Raw genomic sequence first — 16032 nt, forward strand, 5'->3', positions numbered from 1 at the left:
CGTTCCGAAATCAGTTCCTTGAAAAATTTGTTGCACGCATAATATTCTTTAATTTCAATAGGGATTATCATTCTTTTCGGGTCAGGAAAAGCCTCCAGTAAAACGGTTCCAAGAGTTCCGCCAACCAATGTTCATCAGCCAAAATGCACGGAACGCAAATCAATTATCCATCGGTACTGGTCTTTCCACGTACACAAAACTGGCACGTGCAGAATCTTTCACCGAGAGGGCACATCAGTTAGTCGCACGTACGAAACACTTCCTATATAAACCGGGACTGACTAGGAAAATTGGAACGCGCCGAAGCTGCTGCTGATAAGAGAAGGAACCTTCCCTCGCTCGCCGGAGTAATCCCAATTTTAAGGTTCCAAATATCTCTCTAATTTATTTTTTTTATTTATTTTCTCAGTATTTAAATTTTATTTGGATTTTATTTACTTTTCTATATTCAGATTGTTTGAAGTTCCCCATTGAATATTGGGATTTTTTTGGTTTTTCATTTGGGTCGCAAAGTAGTTTACTGCGACTACTTAACTTATATTATCTGTTTGGCTGCCGAGAAAATTTTAGGAGATGCCTAGAAAGTTGAAATTTTTTAATTATTGTTTTCGTGTTTAAAAAATCAAAATTCGTTAAGACGATCCCATCCCATTCCCACAACATTATGTGAGGATGTTATTAACTGGAAAACTAATATAAGATTAAGTTAGATTCTTAATTTATAATTTGATATTATCTGTTTGGCTGCCGAGAAAGTCGAAATTTTTGAATAATTGTTTCTGTGTTTAAAAAATCAGAATTCACTACGACGATCCCATTCCCACAACATTGTGTGAGGATGTTATTAACTGGAAAACTAATCTAATATGAAGTTAGATTTCTTAATTTATAATTTGATGAGTTTTCTTCTCCTTCATCATTTCAGTAACCGAACAGAAATCTGCCGAATAGTGTAGAGAAAGGGGGAACTTGGGTTAAGGAGAATTCCATTATTTGTCAGTGGTCATGCCGTACCGGGTTCGTGAAAATCTATACATTGGCAACATCAGTGATGCAGCAGAGATTCTCCAAAATGGTAGCACAGAGATCACGCATATTCTATCGGTTCTTAGTTCAGCGTCAATATCATTTTTCTCTGAATGGAAGGGTCTAACAATTCCCACAAAGGAAATCAAGAAGGTCTATGCTGGCGGGTCTGGTGGTGCCTCAGCTTCTGAGGATGATTCCGGTGACAGGAAAAAGGGTTGTTTGGTGTCCGATAAGCTTCTGTATTTGTTGGAATATGCAGGCAAGGATTTGAAGCTGGTGAGGATGGGGGTTCCACTGAAAGATACGGAGAATGAAGATTTGTTGGATTATTTGGACGTGTGTTTTGATTTTATCGATAGGAGTAGAAAAGAGGGGTCTGTTTTGGTCCATTGCTTTGCTGGTGTGTCTAGAAGGTACGTGTTATTTTGACCCTTTGTCGTTTTTGTGTTTACTTTTATACTGGTTCTGGTTAATACTTTCAATCAGCTTGATTACCAGATTTGAACTTAGTCGCAGTTAGCTCTATGTTGGTATTCATTCAGCTTCATTCTACGAAGAACAAGGTTTTGTTTAAAGATATTTTTCCTCTTACTGAAGGTTATGCAAATCCATTTCTTATAGCAAATCCGCAATTGTTGAATGCGGACGATCAATTATCTTTAAACCCTTCATGAGGCTGAAACACCATGTGAATATTTTTTTTAAAGAAACTAATAAGTCTACCCTGCTTTTACCATGTATCTTTTAATTCTATTTTTTGCGTGTTGGGACTTCTTTTTTGCGTTTTCTTTTTCTTCAACATGCAATTTTTATTAGAGAAGTTAACAATTAGAGCTGTGCAAAATTCTGCTAACATATATCTGAAATTTGTTAAAAAAAGCCCATATTCTATTAGCTTTTCAAGTTTTCTGAATTCTCAAATTCATACGGTTTACAACTTCTTTGCATGTGTCCGTTGCAGTGCAGCTATCATTACAGCATATCTGATGAGAACAGAAAATCTATCACAAGAAGGTGTGAACAAACCATGGCTTTAAGTATTCTTTGTCTTGACACGTAACCATTTGCAACTGTTGTGTTTTTTGAAATCCAAATAGTTCTCTGTTGGTGATAAAAATAGTTTTGACAAGCATATATTACTTTAAAAGTATATAAAAATTTCTAAGCAATTGAATTGGGCAAAAGGTAGAGTCAGGTTACTGATGCTTAACTGCTACAGTCTTAACCCCTTTCTTCCCTCTTATGCATTCCTACAGATGCACTAAAATCCCTGAGACAAAGCTGTGAGTTTGTTTGCCCCAATGACGGTTTTCTTGATCAGGTGATGCAAGGCTGTCTTATAACACATTTTATACTAGATAACATCACTTTCTGCTATGCTCATTTGCAATTGGCCCGTAATGAATTTTACTCTTCTATTTGATCCTGTCGCAGCTCAAAATGTACGAGGAAATGGGCTTCAAGGTTGATTGTGCCAGCCCCATATACAGGTCTTTTCGCCTGAAAGTATTGGGTACACTATTTTCTTGTTCTTTACGTTGCCTTCTCTTAATGGTCTATCCAATAAATAGGGCTTACTGATCCCCCTCCCCCTCCCCCCTTCTTCTCCTCCCCCTCTTTTTTCTTATGTCCCACATCATCTGTCTTATGAAGGGATATTGATTGATACATTATTGTTTCATATTTTAAATTTTAACGAGTCCCATGTGAAATAGTGACTAGGCTATAATTCTTGCGCTGTAACTTACAAGCATTGTCGTATTATGGCTTTTCTCGAGTGTTATGTTAAACTCATAAAAATTTATTGTTAGAAAGATACTAAGGAGCATTCACCATGGGGTGGGTAATTAATCCAAATTTAAGCTTTATCCGTCATACGTTTAAAGAAAAAATTTCAGAGAGAAGTGGATCAAGTTTTTTCAAATGATAAAAACTGGAAGTTCAGGATGTATTTTTAAATAATGAATCATATTAAGCTTTATCGGTCATAGGTTAAAAGAAAAATTCCAGAGTGAAGTGGATCAAGTTTTTTCAGATGATAAATACTGGAAGTTCAGGATGTATTTTTGAATACTAGCGTAAAAACTTCCAAAATGCTGCTACTGTACCCATGATCTCTAACTGAAAATGTCTTGTACCCTCATCTACCACCTAAACTATTAACAGAAGAAGAGAAATGTTTAGTGGAACAGCGATGACACCTTGGGAAGGAATAGCAAGGCAGTTTTCTTTATGTTCGTTTACTATTTGCATTGTTTGTCTCGGCATAGGAGATGTTATTTTAGGTGGTGTTTTCAAATTTATTGGCCAATGTGAATTTCTGTTTTGCTGCTATAATTGAAAATTTGTTCCTTCCTTTCAGGTGAATCTTATCATCGTGGGGATAGAATAGACAGTTCTAAATTTGGAGCAGATCCTGGGGTGGCTGGTGAAGTTGCCTCTGGAATGGAAGCAGCTTCGAATGAAGGAAAAACTGTTACACCAGCTTTCCGCTGCAAGAAATGCCGAAGAGTTGTTGCATTGCGGGACAATGTTGTGGATCACATTCCAGGTGAGGGAGAGCAATCCTTCGGCTGGCGCAAGCGAAAAAGTAGCAACTCATACAACAAGTATGAGGATTCTGATTCTGAATGTTCATCCATTTTTGTTGAGCCTCTAAAGTGGATGACGGCTGGTAAACTTACACCTCTATAGTCATTTGATTAATTTGAATGTAGAATTGGATCGTGCCATTTTTATAACTGTATGACCTGCCATTTTTATAACTGTATGACCTACCTTCTACATGGCCATAATAGTTAATTAAGCAAGCAGTAGATCTCTGTCGTTGAAGAGGATTACCTGGTTTCATTAATTTGATTATTATGACCTAATGCCATAAATGTTACACTTGTTTGACTCTGATATTGTATTAATCAAATTATAGCTTAAGATTTAATTAATTGTGAATTAATTTTTTTATTTAATTGCTGTTGGCATCTTCTTGTTTAGTGTGATTTCGCTTATTCTTGGTTCTCTCATTACACAGTCGAAGAGGGTGCAATGGAGGGAAAGTTGTCCTGTGTGCATTGCGAAGCTCGTTTGGGTTACTTCAATTGGGCAGGCACCCAATGCAGTTGCGGAAGCTGGATCACCCCTGCCTTCCAGCTCCACAAAAGCCGAGTTGACGTCAGCACCATCTAATCTGTCGAAGAAAAGCAGCAGAAAGGGTCCAGTACCTACCTTTCCAAGGAACATTTACAACTTTAGAAGTGCCAGAATGCCATTTAACATGGTATAAAATTTCCGAGAAAATCAGCTATCCACACAGGAAAAGGAGTCTTTGAGTTGTACTGAGGTTGAAATTGAGCAGCCGCAGCAAGAAAAAAACGCAGTGTTGATCTGTGTATTATATAAGATTTTGGAGATTCGGGTTTTGTTTTTCGTTCTTTCCTACACAAGCTCAGTTAGGTGACTGAAAATGTTGTCATGGAGGTATATTTGGCATGATTTGTTTCTGTATATGTATAAAATTGTTAAGACCAAAGAACACTTGAGGTCATCCCCTTCTCTCAATATAATTATAGTTTGTATCAAAGAGAAGATGGACGTCATAAATCGTGTCAATTCGATTTGAAAGAAAATAAAATTCTAACCAGAGGACCGTAACTTCACAATGTAGAGTACCGTAATTTCACAATGGACGTCATCCACATCTCTCAATGTAGAGTACCGTAATTTCACAAAACAAAATTGTTTTTTTTTTTTTTAATCTCGCCTTCAAACGCTTTTATCATTTCTATAAAAATAAAAAATAAAAAATAAAACCTCAATCTCCACTCCCACGTTCGCTTTCACTCTCTTCCTCTCTTCTTCAATTTTAAAAACAAAATTTTGAGATCGAGAGAATTGGAAAGAGAAACAATACACAAAATAGCATCCTCAAAACGGAGTTCCATGTAATTTAACTGCAACTGTACATCTCCAGTTTTCTTTTTAAAACAATGTGCATGCTTCCAATATGAATCAGACAAATTCTATATCCTCCTACTCTTGCGTAAACACTATAATAATTAATACATATTACAAGCGCAATAGCTACAAGATAAAACAAAAATGAGCAAATAAATAAAACAGACATCCTTCTGAAGGCGCATCAATTCCCGTCCTCGGTAAATTTGTTTGCCACCCTGAAATATGGATGAATTTTTCATCCTCAAGGGTGGAATTTCCACCCAAAACTATAATTACGGAATTAGTGGACCTGTGCTTCTAGGAGGATGTTTGTTGCTACAGTGATGTCATTTCTAGCCCGCACTAGTGCCTGTCTAGCAGAGTTCCTATCAAAGCCCATAGAAACCAGAGTAGCAATGGAGTCCTCCATTGGCTCCGTTGCAGACGGCATGGAAGAGGGAATGTTTCTCTGAAACCAAACGAGAAAATTATACGACATCAAAACAGAACTACACCCAAAAAGCTTATATATCCAATAACTTGTGCAGCATAAGTAAAAGCCTAGCTTCAGTAATACATACAAGCACTCCTCCATGTTCATTTCAATATCTAAAACTTATTTGCGCACCAATATTTTCCAACACCAAATGACATGCGTCTCATTTAAATCTGCCCCCAGTTTCATTCCGCCTATTTATGTTCTATCTTAGAAAACAAAAGGAACATATTTGAACAAAGAAAACTTAGCCTCAGTATCCAAAATTAATTTTACCAAAAACGACTCATCCTTGATTTGAGCCAGGACGAAATAAACATCACGTTAGTGTCTACATATATCATATTTTCAAATTACTTGAGGGTCGTAATGTTATTTCTTTTCTTTTTGTCATTCATACTTTCCATGATGCCTATTCACAAACCCATCTTTACATCCCACACCCATATTAATGTTTGGCCATTGATCTTCTTCAATTCATTTGATCTGACGGCCAAAAATTGAGAGGGGCGTGTGAGATGTAAAAATGGGCTTCTGCACTTAAAAGAGTAGTACAAAACTGGAACCATCGCAAATGAGTCATCTCAACATCTCTTTAATTAGTGCCACTCACCAAGAGCGAACCTTTTCATCCCTAATTATATCTTACGACCGCTAGGCCATCTTAAACACGTGCCTTGCACAACATTCCATATAATAGGGTCCATAAAAACTGCCCTACCTCTAAGTTTCATATAGGTAGGTGATTTTCACTCTTTTTTTAGCTTCTCAAACACCCCTCTTTATTCTGGCCTTGAATAAATCAAACGGAAACAACGGACAAGATCAAACAGAGATATATGCGAAGCTAAAAAAGGTACTCAAGAACTCTAATCTCACTCACTCATGCGAAACATTCTGGTCCCTATCCCAGTTTGACTAAACCTGCATTCTATTTTGATCAGCCTTAGTCCTGCATTGTGGTGCCACCTTTAGCAAATGTTGTTCCCATAAAGTAATGTTTTGATTAGTGAGCCTTCGTCTTTCAAGGAAAATAGACTTTTGTTTAGTTAAACAGCAAATAGAGATTAACTGCCCATCTAACGTGTATCTACAATATTGAAAACAGAAGAATGCTTGCCTCTACTTGCCGAGCTGTGAATGGTGGTGCATTTCCCACAACATTTCTAGATGGTGCTGCTGGCGGAGTCCCCATTGATGGCCAAGAAAGCCGTGAAAGAAAAGAAGCAACGAATTCTGGGAACTGTAAAAAGAGAGAAGACATGCATAACAATGAATTGAATTAATTAAGAAAGTCTTAAATGCAAAATAAGCAACTCTATTGACCTGATAATATTGAAGTGTTGACGTTTGTAAATGTAAGTGAGAAATAAGAAGGCTAAGTACATGCACGACCAAATTCATATCCCGCAGAATGCGTAACTCAGCAGGCAGTCTTAATTGAATTTCTTTTAACTAAAAAGTAACTCAGCAGAATCCGAGATCGAATCATATCCCATAAATACATGCATGCATACAGACAGACACATAAGTGATGCATGTACATGCACAGAGACACATGTGGACATAAATCCACCGTTCCTTGTAAAAGAATGGAAAAGTCTAAATAAATAAAAATGTAAACAATGCACTTGGTCAACTAAAAGCAATACACTAATGGAATTGCAGGAAAAAAAAAATAAAAACACTGAATTTTAGTGAAATTCGTAACTGATTAAAATCCAGAGTGAATTATGTCCAAATATTGAAAAGCTGCCATATTTCACACTGAAAAATCAAAGGTTTAATAGCGCCATTGAGAACATGATTTATCGAACCTCCTTAATTCAAGAAAATAATTTATTTTAAATAGCAGTTCGCAAAAGCCAGGCTTTACTTTTCCATTGCCAAGGCCCAATCTAACTATATCTTAGAGAGTTCAGAGCGTTAAAAAAATGTTAATTACTGTCTGATTGAATGCATATTTTTCCTTTTCTTTTTTCTTTTTAAGTGAACCTCAAAAGTCAGATTGAAATATAACCTTCGCTTTGCGGATACAGAAGACATTCAGATGATATAAGGAACCACAAATGATTCCAAATATCCCTGGTAAGATTGATCTTTTCCAGGATGATAAAAGAAGCTGCAAGAGAGAACAACATTTAGAATTTAGTGCCTGGGGAAAGTAAACAGCTATAGTTCTTCAACATCTATGGTTAGATGGAATACTTTGATTGCACACATTTTACCTGTAGGCCGGCTAGATATATGAAAGACTTATCCGAGAAGCGAACACCAAATACACGAAAGCGTGTTGAAACTGGAATATCAAAGAAAAAGGGTACGAAAGATGCAAATATAAGACCATAAGGTCCTGAAGTCACTAGGTTTACTGCTGGATCTGCAAAAGACAAAGGAATTGGACGCTGTACTTTATCAGTGTAATACACAGAAAAACCAAAACAATGCTTTAACCAGGAAATCAAACAATCTGCAATATAATATTTCAACTACAAAGGGTTTTCTTTAAATTCCGTACTAATGTAAGTAACCTCTGGTATGGGTTGTCTACATTGTAAAATTGAAACTTGGCACAACTTGAAGGGCCAGGTGAGCTAATCAACCAGCAGTTGGAAATGCTTGTGATTTCATCAAGCGCTGATGCTGCCACAACCCATATCAAGAAGCCATGATATACAAAGTTGCACTGACTATTGTTGTAGAAAGGAAGATGACAACTACCTATTCATCCAAAATACCATGCCGTAAGACATTACAGATTCCTGTTTTCCGAATTGGCAAATTTGGAATTGAGAAACACCAAGTGAGGTTTGGAAAAGCAACAAACAAGGCATAGGGCTATCTCCACGGCCCAATACTAGGCAGGTTTGCATTAGAATGGATCAGATTATACAAACCTCTACAAACATCATAAAAAGAAACTGCTCTTATGCTATTACAGAAGGAAATAGGTTTTTCAATAGAGCTTTGCCATAGTCAATTTTTCATTAATGATTTCTAAAAGGCTTGAGATTTTTCAAAATAGTTAAAAGTACTGTCCTGTACAAATAGACAACTGCATGCAAGAAAACAAGGTAACTAAGGACCAGCAGCATGGAGACGAGTAAAGAAACAAAAGGCAAGATATGATTATGAAACATAACTTTACAAATAAAAAGAATGCAAAAAACAATCCACACCTTTAAGGATTGCCAGAGCAAGGATCTCAAAGAGTAATGATACCGTTACAGTGTACAAAATGAAAACCTGCACAATCAATGTAGACAGATTATTAACAGTGGAATCAACATAAATGACAAAAAGCAAAAATCAATGTTTGCATTCTGCATTGTATGATATATTGTTGAATGGTGGAAGTGAGACAACATTAGTAATTAACAACCACCAGCCGCATAGAACTATGTATCTAGGCCCACTTGAGGTATATAAAATAGCCTGTAATATATCATGTTATTAATGCACCTCAGTCAACCCTCCACACACAACTACGTATCTAGGCCATTCCATATTAGTTAACAGATCATATTTTCTCCTCCATTCACTGGAACTAGTGGTAAAATATGTGTCCAACTTCCCATCCACCAAACCCTTGGCATATTTGGTTCACTAAAGAATGTGGTTGGGTTGTAACAGAATAATTGTTTTAAAGGTTTCTGCATTTCTGTGATGTTAGGCAACCATGAATGATGACTGATGCGGTAACAATGAAAGTAAAGGCAATGAGATGTATGGTGGTTGTGGTATGACCTCCAGACAGAATATTACAATGTTGTTGGGCAGAATTGGAATCTAAGAGGTGAAAATGTGGTGCAGCAACTGTAGTCGAGTATGGAGGCCAGATCCCCATTGTGGTATAATATAAAGTGCCAAGTCACAACTGAATTCTTGGAATCTCCCTTCCTTTCATTGGTTCATGGTATGTAATTAAAAGCCACATTATAGTGAAAGTGATGAACTTGGCTTGATGCGCACGTTGGCTTTTGTTGTTTCTTAAAGGCTTTATTTGGTTGGTAATCAAATAATTTGTTTGGAAGGGGTTTAACTGTGCTATTCCCAGTCACCTACAAACATTCTTTGTGAACGTACTTGTCTTTTGGTGGTGGAATGCAAGACTATGTTCAAATTGTGCTGTGATAGCTATTTTTTGGGTAACTTGGTTGGAGAGAAATAGAAGAATTTTTTGAAATCTATGGAAGGGGATGCAGCGGAGACTTCTGGTAAAAACCCAAAAGGTGAGGTTGTGGGCATCCTTGTGGATTCTTTTACTCCAGCTTTTAGGGATCTTTCATTTTCAGTAATTTTAGTATGTTGGCAGAGCTTCTGTAGGATAGTTTTTCGTTAGCATTGTATTACAGTGTAGAGGTGTATTTTGGATTTGTTTGTAGGTTTGTACCGTTCTGTTGGTGGAACTCTGGTCCACATGTAGGCGTATTGTGATTTTAATCTCTATAATAAAGTACTATTTTCCTCATAAAAAAGCCTCGCTCTAAAAGAATAATATTTCACTAACAAGCCTATGCTCTATATCTAATTTTATCATGTGATGCAAATTGGAGAAAACTGGTGCCTTCACAAAATCCAATCAAGCCCTTCATAGTTTTTGATATGTTATAACTCATCCAACCTGGTGAAATTCTAAAAGATTTGCAATACAAAGTATGGAACCAGTTTAGTCTGTTATTTAGGCACAAGATATCAGTGATATAACATCTGAGACAGGTACTCTGAATACAGTATCAAAGGAGGTGTCGTGAATATTTTACGCCAATAGATTACTCACCGAGTACTTATTGGAACCTATTTGTCTCTCAAAGACCCTGAAGTAGTATAGCAGGTACAGCCCAAACATCAGTTCTGGTGTGGATGAAAAGGCAAAAATTGACACAATTAACTTCCAAAGGCGAAACTTCCCGAATATGTCCTGACAAAAAGAAAAAGACAAATAATTTGATCAGAATTACCAATACATTTAAGAGTTCCTAGAACCTTTCACTACCTAAAAAATTTGAGATTGGGGATTTCATTCTACACAATCAACCAATCTGAATAACAGTTGTTTGGTTTCATCTACCGATCCAAATGTTTTGTGGATTTTCAACTCGAGACACCTGGTAATATGATACAATGATATTATGTTCAACGGAAAGTTGAAGTAACTTAGCATCCCAGTAGAGTTCAACGCCAATATCAAATCCCTGCTGTCTCTTTAAACTAATCCAGAAGTAGCAGGGCAAGACAGTTCAACAGAAGAGTGGAAAATCAATATCCAAATGTGACTGACAAGTGAACCGAAACTGAAAGTAAAGCACGCAGCAATTAGAAAATCCAGTTAACCCCACAAAAATCAATTCCAGTCTGAGGTATATCTATTCCAACCGAAGTGAAAAACCTATCTCCAATTCAACCCAAAATCAACATCTAGTTGACCGAAAATCTATAATACCGGTGATGAATAAGTGAAGAGCTATACAGCATACGCAGTTACGAGCCGAAAACCAATAATGTTGACCATAACGTGCTGAAGAATGATGACTTACGCAGGAAACAAAACCCAAATTCAACAAAACATTTAACATCAAAATCAATTAAAAAATCAGAAATAAACAATTTTGGAACAAAACCCATTCGCAATTACACCTTAATTGCAGCAATTCGTCAATATTTAACATCAATAACAAATAAATCATGGAAAAATAATACAAAATAAAAAAAAAAAGCATTAAAAAGTTAAGAAAGAGAGCACCAGATATGACAATCCAAGCTTGCTAGAACGGCCCTGGATCCCGAAGAAGACGGTGAAGAGACCGCTGGCGACGACGAAGGCTCTGGTAACAGGAGCATTGTCTGCGATAAACAAAGGACAAAGCTTCTGCGTCATGCAATACAAAGACAATCGAGAGTAGAAGGATATGAAATGTAAGAGAGGGCAAATCTGGGGAAGAGAATGTACTCACGGAAACCAGATGGGCCGCCGTTCATCTTCTCAGTGAAGCACGAAGAAGCAACAACGACCTTCACAGTTGACAACCGCAATCTGTGTTTTTAAGATTTCTCAGGCCTCTCTGTGTATTCTTCTATGTAAAAATCAAAGACATTTTTTACATGATCTCTATTTTGATCTAACTTTGTCATGTAACTTAAAAATCACTTTTATCTTTGAAATTCAAAAGGATAAATTAAAATTAGATATCTCATTTTAAATTTTTCTAAATTAAACATCTATTACTTTTTCAACTTTTTATTAAAGTGTTTTTACTTTTAATTAAACTTTATATTCTATGTGTATTCTTAATTTAAGTATTTTATAAATTCTTTTAAATCCATTTCTATGTAAAAAAAAAATACACTCAACAATATTTATTAATTTATTGTTATTTTTATGGAATCTCATCCCTTCCTCAATTTAAGAATTCAATTATATCTACTGGGGTTCAAGATTAATTGGATGAAATATAGCTTTTCCAATTTCCAACTCAACATTTTATATAGATTATAAAAAAACAAGAGTCGTTTATAATTAAAATTGAGATGTAGTTTTTTGGGTTACACAACTTATACATAACGTACCATAAGTTTTGTACGTACCAAAATAAGGATAATACAACGTACTAATAACTTGATACATACTAAATAAAGAATTGCATAACGTACCAAAAACAATATTTTATAACGTACCAAAATACTAATACGTACCCAAATTAAATTTATATAATGTACCAATAACGTACCAAATGATTAGTATGTTATATTTAATATATCTGTTTGGTACGTTATATTTAATATATGTGCATGTTATATTTCATAATTGTATGTTAATAGAATGTTTATGTGTTTTTAGAATTTAAAACAACAAATTATTTGAATAAGAAAAATTCATTTTGAACGAATTATGATAAGATAAGATAGGATGTTTGTGGTGATTTTAAAATATTTGTGATATTATTTTCTGAACTAGTTGGTTAATTAAATAAAATAAAAATCATAATTTTTAATTAAAAATTAGTAGAAGAATGTTTGATCAAAAGTTTAAAAGTTATAGATGTTTGATTAAAAAAATTCAAATTTGAGGCATCTATATCAAAATGCCCCAATTCAAAATTCGTTCTATTTGAGACTGAATGCTTTTATAAAAAAATGGGTATCAAAAAAAACTAAGCTAAAAAAAGTGTTTGGTAAACACTTAAAAACAAGTTATTTTCACAGTTTTGGATGAAAAAAAAGCTGAAAATGTAAAGCAGCAAAAATGAACTTTGAAAAAAAACTGAAAACATGAAGCAGCATAAATGTTGGATTATATGTTGAATGTTGGATTATGATTTATTGTTAAACGTTGGATTATATGTTTAAGATAAAGTTTATAAATATTTTTCTTTTAAAAATAAAGTAGATTTAGTAATTCACCTTTATTTGTTAAGAAAATTAAATTAATGGTTGTTGTGTTCCTTTCAAGTGCAAATATAAGGATAGTATAATGGCACAAGTAAGGGTATTGAAGCACAGAGATTGATTAGACCTCTACAAATTACTAGTTTTATGTGAACCCTAACTAAACAATGAAACTAACAAATTGAGTTTGGATTTTGATTTGAAAAGTAAAGTAACTTAAAATGCAAGAGAAAGTAAATATGAATAATAGAATGATTCAAAAACAATGGGAAATGAACTAGGGATACTGATTTCACCATTACAAGCCAATTTCATGAAAATTAAGTCAAAACACATTCAACTCTCCAATCTACAACTAGGGTTCGTTTTACTCATTTATGATCATCCATTTGATGTGTGGTTGTGAACAAGTACTCCTAATCTGCAACCTAGCTGTGATGTTCAACTTAGATTACCAAATAAGAATCCATTAAGAACAAGAAAACTTCAAAGAACCAAAGAAATCACATGTCAGGATGTATGCATAGCAGTTTCTTCATTCATTCACATGTCTACCAAGATTAAGCATGATGTGTACTATAACCTTGATCAAATAATCTATAAGCAGCCCTAATGGGGATCAAACATTAAGATTAACAAACAAATTATACTATAAAATCAGTGAATGAAATAAGAACACAAATTGGTAATTTGAGTACTTTAACTTAATAACATAGAGTAGGTTTGCAAGCCTACATCGAATTCCCCAACAATGAACTTAATTACACAACATGATTACAAATTATATAAAAATCAAGAACAACATGAGTGAAATTAAAGTTCATAGAAGAAACCCCCTTAAAGCAATTCTGATGTTGAACTTCTCCAAGAATAGTGCGGTTGCGTGGTTTCTTTGGTGGCTGGGGATTGTGAATGGAGAAATGATTTTGTTTCTGGAAGGAAGGCCAAAGAAAGAGAAGAGAGAGGGTTGGTTTGGTATTGCTGTGCTTTGAAAAAAAGCTGCTTCTGCTGTGCTGTGAGAATAAGCAGCTGTGAAATAAAGCAGCAAAGTGTTTGGTAAACTTTTTTGTAAAAGTGCTTTTGAAAAAAAAAAAAAAAACAGTATTAGAGTGTTTGGTAAACTTTTATGTAAAACAGATGTGAAAAAAAACCGGTTTTTCAAAGCTTAGTTTTGCAGCTTCTTGTTTTTGGCTTTTTTTCATCCAAAACTGTGAAAAAAAGCTGAAGCTGAGTGTTTACCAAACACAAAAACAGCTCCCAACTTTTTTTTATAGCAGCATTTTTCAGAATCACCTCAGTACCAAAACAGGTTAGAGAGCTATGGGCGACCCCAAGGGGAAGCATATGTAAAAGTTGCTGAAACTCTCAGTTTTATAAGGTTAAAGAGGTTATTACAGATTGTCAATACATCCTAGTAATTGGGCATTTAATTCCCACGTTTTTTTTATGTTATTGGTCTTATAAAGAGCCATATTCATCACCATATTCACTTTCCACTTTTAATTATTTGTCTACATCAACATCCTTATTCAATTCTCCACTTTTAGCACCATTTTGCCTTATCTGTCCTCAACTGAGCTCCAAAATACAATTAGCCGCACGCTAACACAAAAAGGGGTAAAATGCAACTAGTTTAACTCAAAAATATCACAAAGGGGCTAGGAATGGATGGTATAAATGTATGAAATATATAAGTTATCAAATACCCCCAAACCTGGTTTTTGCCGGTCCTCGAGCAAAACTAAAACTGAAAACAAACAAAACAAAGAAAAATCTAACTATACCACTTTCGCTGCCTAAACGATTAAACTGAGCATGTGCAACAAGCCTTTAAACCTCTAGGTGTCCCTAGTAAGAGGAGTTGTGTCTCCTGAGTTACAGTGATGACGCCCACAAACATCTACAGACTCTGCAAACAAATTGGTTAAAGCATACTTGAAACAAACTAATAAGAACCAATGAAAGCTTTGTCATACATTCAAACCAAAAGTCTACCACTTCAAAGAATCGTATCATATGTAGAGTGTAAGAATATTACTCCATGACTCATGTCTTCAAAGACACCATACTTAAATGCTAAAGATAGAATTCGCCTCAACTCTAGTCCTCACAGATATCATTCAAATTTTCACTCAGTTCCTAAGGTGTAGTCTTTCCACGAACACATATGAGTGAAATTATGTAAAAGGGATTAAAAAATTCTCACATATGAAATATAAAACAAAAGCACATTTTCTGAACAGATCTCATGAAATGAATCAAATACTAAGAATATGGATAGCACACATACTTACCAGCACCTATGAATATATCCCCAAAGATCAGCTAGGTCTTTCACAAGGTTGTAATGTAAGGCTTAGGCTAGAGGCTACGAAAGAATGGATAGGAAATACTAGAGCTTGGGACATACCAAAGTGTCTTTGTTGTGAAACCAGCAATCTCTCTCCTCTTGAATTGATCTTCGTTGTTAGTTCTTAGTGTCCTAGACACACATGCGCTAATGAAGGATTTGGAAATTGCATCTTCTTTATTCATTTTTTTTCTTTTCTTTTCTTTATTTTTTCTTCTTGTTTTGCAATTCCGACACATGTTACCTTGGTACACGCCACATTCTTGATCTAGAGCTCAATCTATCTTTGTCTTCATCACTTTGGTAAACCAAAAGACATGCAATACTTTATTGAAAACTGTCGATATAAACTCTTCGACATTATTCAGTCTTCCAAACTTTATGGGATAAGTAAGGTGGTGAACCCTTAAAATCGGCCATGAGGTTTAGCATCAATGTGTGTGGACAAACATGTGATCAGTTTGTCAATTCATCAACCAAAACCATAAGTATTTATATGGTCTACATTTTGGTTGGATTAGTCCACATATATTCCTTTAAATCCACTATGAAAAGAGGGTCGTTTTGTAGTGATAGGAGCATATTCATGCAACTTAAATGGCTTGTTCTCGTACATTTACGTTATGTTTCTTTAGTTATTTTAGTCCTTTATGCTTCTTTTGTGTGTTTTCAGGATCATAAGACGTGTTTGACGAAAGGATGCATTGTGGAGTGTTTTGGGGCCTTTAGGAGCACTATTGGGCTAAGGATGGATAGCTTATGCTTGGAGCCCAAGTGTTAGATGAAATTGAAAGCCTTGTATGCACTTGAGGACACAAAACAATGGCCCTAACCCAAT

The 16032-nt window shown here is 35.2% G+C and overlaps 2 protein-coding genes across 7 annotated transcripts; one reads left to right on the top strand and one right to left on the bottom strand.

Moving 5' to 3' along the window:
- Positions 1-229: 229 nt before the first annotated feature.
- On the top strand, positions 230-4606 carry LOC137745936 (putative inactive dual specificity protein phosphatase-like At4g18593). 6 transcript variants are annotated; one of them, XM_068485968.2, is made up of 7 exons: positions 230-364; positions 926-1442; positions 1991-2043; positions 2286-2350; positions 2464-2542; positions 3392-3703; positions 4058-4606. In XM_068485968.2, the coding sequence occupies exons 2-7, from the start codon at positions 1006-1008 to the stop codon at positions 4210-4212; spliced, it is 1101 nt and encodes a 366-aa protein (XP_068342069.2). In that variant the 5' UTR covers positions 230-364; positions 926-1005; the 3' UTR covers positions 4213-4606. The 6 variants fall into 6 exon arrangements, with proteins under 6 accessions (XP_068342069.2, XP_088537322.1, XP_088537320.1 ...); XM_088681196.1 differs by having other exon boundaries at positions 293-364; positions 2464-2519; XM_088681194.1 differs by having other exon boundaries at positions 293-364; positions 1996-2043.
- A 336-nt stretch (positions 4607-4942) lies between these two features.
- LOC137744968 (rhomboid-like protein 20) lies at positions 4943-11575 on the bottom strand. The gene is made up of 8 exons (XM_068484797.2): positions 11413-11575; positions 11202-11302; positions 10239-10379; positions 8638-8704; positions 7687-7838; positions 7479-7580; positions 6579-6701; positions 4943-5431 (listed from the first exon to the last, which is right to left on the bottom strand). Exons 1-8 carry the CDS (start codon positions 11435-11437, stop codon positions 5264-5266), a joined length of 879 nt encoding a protein of 292 aa, XP_068340898.2. The 5' UTR covers positions 11438-11575; the 3' UTR covers positions 4943-5263.
- Positions 11576-16032: the final 4457 nt, after the last annotated feature.

This window comes from Pyrus communis, chromosome 12 (genome assembly GCF_041283825.1).
Source record: "Pyrus communis isolate YQ-2024b chromosome 12, ASM4128382v1, whole genome shotgun sequence".
Lineage (NCBI taxonomy): Eukaryota > Viridiplantae > Streptophyta > Magnoliopsida > Rosales > Rosaceae > Pyrus > Pyrus communis.